Source organism: Mytilus trossulus, chromosome 3 (genome assembly GCF_036588685.1).
Source record: "Mytilus trossulus isolate FHL-02 chromosome 3, PNRI_Mtr1.1.1.hap1, whole genome shotgun sequence".
Lineage (NCBI taxonomy): Eukaryota > Metazoa > Mollusca > Bivalvia > Mytilida > Mytilidae > Mytilus > Mytilus trossulus.
In genome coordinates, this window is record NC_086375.1 from 71,822,356 (window position 1) to 71,828,355 (window position 6,000).

General features: G+C 30.9%; 1 protein-coding gene across 2 annotated transcripts in view; it reads left to right on the forward strand.

Moving 5' to 3' along the window:
- The window catches only part of LOC134712312 (calpain-5-like), a 30,889-nt gene extending 29,327 nt beyond the window's left edge, over window positions 1-1,562 (forward strand). For both annotated transcript variants that reach the window (XM_063573738.1, XM_063573739.1), the window contains exon 13: window positions 666-1,562. In XM_063573738.1, the coding sequence (XP_063429808.1) occupies window positions 666-860 (195 nt within the window). In that variant the 3' untranslated portion in view covers window positions 861-1,562. The remainder of the gene's footprint in view (window positions 1-665) is intronic.
- Window positions 1,563-6,000: the final 4,438 nt, after the last annotated feature.

Sequence of the window (6,000 nt, forward strand, 5' to 3'; positions counted from 1 at the left end):
TAAAGAGTTTCATTTATTTATGTTTCTTCGAGCATCAATCTTTTCGCTCTCATTTAGCTAAGACCCCTTTTTTGGCCCCAAAATAATGCAGTTTTACAAAACTGATAAAATGTAAACTTTTAGTTACTTATTGGAAAGTAGAATGCTTCTGCTACATAAATATGGGCTGATTTTGACAATACAATGCACATATATTGGGTACTAGCATCATTAAGTCATGCCAAATTACTGAAATCTTCACAATTTTAGCATTTTAGTCAAATTGTAGACGGTTTATGTCTTAAATGAAAGTGGCCGCATTTGTTTTCATTCGTAATATTGAAATGTAGGTTGTATTTGATGATAATACATAATATATTTAAAGATTGAGGATGAACACGGATGCGGCCACTTTCATTTTTGACAAAAATGATCTGAAAAGTGACATTTTTTCGGCATATTTGATGGATTTTTCATATTTATGTTAGAATCGGAGCATTTTTAATGAGTAACTCAGTTACAACATTTCACATTAACCAACTGAATCAACTGAAATAGACACGTAATTGTTTCAAAAGTGTCTAAAATCTTTCGTCAGCTGAACTTGTTGATAGCACAAAAAATTAATGCATGATATATTTATACAAAATAGTCACTTATTTACACCACTTTCATTTTTCTATTAGGTGTGGAACAGCAACATGATAAAGGACGAATTTGTTGGACAGTATACAATACCTATGAGTGATCGAAGGTCGTATAAAGGTGGAAATGTTATCAGCCGTTTTGAACTATATGGTAAAGGAAAAGAATCCACGGAACAAAAACAAGGGTTCATATGGCTCAAGCTTTTTTACACTGAAAAGATGGACGAAGTGTGAAGCACACAATATATGATGTCTTGCTCATGCTACATGGCAAAGTATAATATCAGGCTTCATGTCGTAACATGTATATGTAATCACAGAGCGTTTTGTTGTCAGTCAGGGTGTTTGAATGGCTAGAACGTGGAATTGTTGATTTATTATTATTTTATCAAGGGTTAGAAATTGAGAAAAATGCAAATGACACATTGAAAGATATCTCCCATTCATTTATTGTTGTTTTTAATTTTGTCACGTTTTTTTTCCTGTATGTGATTGAGCTTTTGTTTTAGTTTTTACATTTTAAAAGGTTATTTGTATACAAAGCAAAAGCTTGTAGATTATGTACCTTAAATTAGATAATTATGTACCTTAAATTAGATAATTATGTACCTTAAATTAGATAATTATGTACCTTAAATTAGATAATTATGTACCTTAAATTAGATAATTATGTACTTTATATCTATATTAGTTTTATTTATAACTCTAGGATTATTTCAATGTTTGTCTTGAGATTGATTTTTACATACGGTAATATAACATGAATACGTTTTGAAGTAAGTAACTTTTAAAAGAAAAAGTTTGAATTAGAAGAACAATTTGAATAGTTAATGTGTGAAATAGTTTGACAATTATGATGATGCAACACCAAATAAAAGTCAAATATGATAGCATTGTAAAACTGAAAGACTAAAGACAATAAAGTTATGCTCAATGTTTTGTTGTTTATCATTTCTTATAATAAAATATCTCCAAGGACGAGGATAGAGTAGTATATGTTTCAATTGACATGTTACATATTCAGAATGAACATTATTTTTTCACTGACTGTCTGTGTAAAATACATTTTAATGGCTACGATGTCAATATTGAAAGAAAAGTATTAAAAAGCATTATTGTGTCGATTGTTATTAGAAAAGCACTTAATTCAGGGTGTTAATAGTTAAAACAAATATTCAAAAAATAGATTAACTCAAATTTGTGTATCTCGCCAGATCCGATCAATATTCAATAATATATGATGACATACTGTGCTCTGTCCCTTATTTTAATTTGATCATGGTGTTGTCTGTTTCTCTTCTCGGAATTTTTGATATTCGTTGAACTCTTCTTTTTTTCATTCACACATAGTAATGTGATTTTGGCCTTATTATCATGATGGACGTATATTGTTGTTTAATTAAGGAAATTCGCTTGTCAAATTTGGGGATTTTTGTCAGATTTCCGGAATCCTCTGGTTTTATCCATTTAAATTCCTTCAAAAAATTTGCCCATTGATCCCCGTTTTTCTTTTTATAAATCTTTAACATGTATTATGATAAATATCTGTAAAAGTCATATAAAATTTTAATCATTTTTTAATAGTTTTTGAGAATTTAAACAGTTTGGAAATGATAAAGCTATGAAAAGTCCAGAGCGAATATTTTCCCGTCATAATTTCAATGGCAAATGCACATTGACCTTTATTTTATTTTTGCTCTTTTGATTCCTTTATTAATCCCCTATCAATATAAACTAGTGATTTGAAAAGTTAATCATTTTGAAACTGGGACATGTGAGAAGTGAACTTCTTTAACGTTAACTTTAACAACGCTAAACGAGCACAAAGAAGTAGAGTCATTGGAATTTTCCATAGCAAAAAATGATAAAAAAAAAATACAAATCCTGCTGGAGTTTTTATAAAAACGTAATGCAACTCCAATCAACAACAACTATTGATTTTAAAGAGAGGCAAAATTATATTAAGCAAATTCGTTAATCGAGCACAAACTGACAACGCTATGTCAAATAAGACGATCAAGTAAAGACTATACAATAGTATACAATACACAAAATAGAAAAATCAAAAACTGAGCAACACGAACCCCACCTAAGACTAGGATATTTTGCATGTGCTTAAACTTAGATCAACTTTATAGACAATAAAATTTCAAAGGTGCTTTTTTAAATATTCCGAAAATAGACAGCTAGAACGATTAAACAACCATTAAATAAGTATCCAGTATTAATCTAGTAAAGATGCTTCAATCGATTAATTTCTAGAACACGTTATAATTAATTTTTTTTTCGGTATAGCAAGTTCAAACAAAAAATGCATAAGTTAGAAAACTGGATGGACAAATACTAGTAGGTATAAGAGGTCTGTTGATTTTTAAAACAGATACACGTAAGAATACGTAACGTGTTTTGATTTTGATATATTCAGTAGAGAAGACAAATCGTAATTTACTTTATTGAAAAAACTATTTACAATTATTAATTTCATAGCAATTGATGATAGTGATAAAATCAATAAATATGGCTTGCATTGTTCTGATTAGGAATATTGTATAAAGAAAAAGATCAAGAATGGTAGATTTACAAAAACAAGAGTCTCAAATTAAAGAAATGAATAAATGCAACAGTAGTATATCGCTATTCAATAGTCATCAATCAATTAAGCGAAAACGAATCCGGGTTACAAATAAATAAAAACCGAGGGACAACACAAATACTAAACTACAACAAAATCAATCAGCAACATACTGAACTCTGAGGACAATTTAGAACGGAAAGTCCATTATCAAATGGCAAAATCATAAGCTCAAACACATCAAACGAATGGACATCAATTGTCATATTGCTGACTTGGTACAGGCAATAAAAAATGTCATCCGGAAACCACGGACAATATTATGCCAATCGTCCGTTTCACATGTTTAGATATTTAGATACTAAAAAGTAGTTTAACTATAATGAATATACAGAACAGAAAGTCCGTAATCAAATAGCAAAATCAAAAGCACAAACACATCAAACGAATGGGTAACAATTGTCATATTCATGACTTGGTAAAGGCATTTTCTTATGTAGAAAATGGTGGATTTAAACTTGTTTTATAGACAGCCGCATAAATTTCATTTATACTGACAATGATGCGTGAACAAAACAAACAGACATAATAGGTAAACATGTCAAAAATAGGGGAACAGCAGTCAACATTATTTTATAACCTTAATTACTATAAAAACAAAAACAAATAAAAGAATACCATAACACGTTATTGAAATGAAAAACAACGTCAGTACCCAGAATCTATATTTCAACACCAACGTGTATTACTTGTGAAGTTGATATGAAATGTAGCCCAAAAGCATGAAAACTAGAAGAACGAAAAATATTATACTGGATGAATCGACGCCCAGAATAAAAAGGTGTCAATCGGCTGTTGTCAAGGATACAACAACACCGATTTTATCAGGTGTCCCCAGGATCATCTTAAATGGTGTTGTTACTCTGATTTTGTATTTTGTCCATGGATTTATGAGTTTTCGACAGCGGTATACTACTGTTGCCTTTATTTATCAACAAGGCCTTAATAAGTACCCTACGTGAACTTTTAAAGTACGAAACGTTCTTTTACATACCCCTTGGTTCATACAATTTCTACTCAGATACCGATGACGATTTACAAAGACTGAATAGCAGCTGCAATCTCTTCAATACCCACTTATATAAACTACTTTGACGATTATCGACCTTTGTTTTTTTTTGTTTTTTTTGGTTTACCGTAGAAGTTGCAAGGTGTAATCTTTCATCTTGGAATTGGATGCCAAATATATTCCACTCGGTATCATTTACATAAACACATCGAAGATACTAGGCTTATAATTTTGAGCGTCAGATGCGCGTTTTGTGTACATAAGACACACCAGAAACGCTCGAACCAACACAGTTGTAAAATATTACAACTTTTAATGTATAAAAGTGATAATTAAGGTAAGTCCATAATCATAATTTTGCTGGTGATATACAGTTGATCCGAGATTTGAAATATATTAAGTTGAGCGTGACTCGTGTACCAGCTGCAATTCACTCATTTCATGTAAATGATGGACTATGTTGCTACACATATACTCCTGTCAAGTAATATAAAATAACGATTCATTCTACTATGGAAAATAATATACCATTGGTGACGACAGTCTAGGGGCCGACAAACAACTTACCACACGAGGATGCGCATTTATGCTAAGTTTAGCTTAAAACCCTATATAATTTAGGATTAAGATTTATCTGTTAAAAACAAATGAAAGCCCACTAGAACCTTGAATCATCTAAAGCCGATATAATTAACTTTTCAGAGCACCATCTATCGTTTCGTTTGTAATTTTTTTTGGCTTTTGTATTTTGCTTTTACTTGTTGCTGTAAATAATACTACTAATACGTTCTTTAACTATTTAACTAAAAGAAGGTATCTTGTTAAGTATTATTAAGGCTGTAATCATTTCTGTTGTTTTTCCGTTGTGCCGTTAAATGCTTAACCACATTCTGTATGTACATGTCCCAAGCCAGGAGCTAGTAATTCCGTGGTTTTTGTTTGTTCATGTCTGGTATTTGTAACGTAAATTGGATACAGCATCTAGATTTGAAAAGATTTTGTTAAAGTGTTTTCAAGTTATTGCATGGAGAACGCTCGAAATATAACATTTCGCTTATTAAAGGTCTATAACTCAACATCGATAAATGCTCAAATTGTAAAGTCTTTATTCGGCATCCATTGAGTCACAAGGAACAACATAATTAAATTTGAAAGTATTTCGTCAGTGTTTTCAAATCAATCCACAGACCACGTCGTAAGTATCAGTTTTCTTAAAGAATGCAAAGCATTCAAATCATCTTGCAACGTGCTGTTGCTGTTTTAATTTTTCAGATGATGAAAATGAATGTTGAATCGTCAGCTTATACATTTATTGGGGATTGTTTAACATAAAAAGTAAATCATTGATATGAATTAAACATTATGGAAAAATGGAATTATGAGGTAGCCCATAGTTTAAATATTTAGACCTTTTTCTCGAAATGACTACTGATGGTAGGTTGAATACCAAAATTTATGACAAAGGCGATGATTTAAATTTTCCTATAGTCAACTTTCCATTTCTTTATAGCAACATCCCAGCGGCACCAGCATATGGAGTATATGTATCTCAATTAATATATGCTACTCTTGAGCTATCTCAAAGCACGTTGATTTTGTTGAACGAGGAATACTAGCTGCTTTCTCATAAGTTGCTTAGACAGGGCTATGAATCAATCAAATTAAGGTCATCACTCAAAATATTTTACGGTCACGATCATGAGCTGATTGGCCATTATGACAAAAGTGTGTCA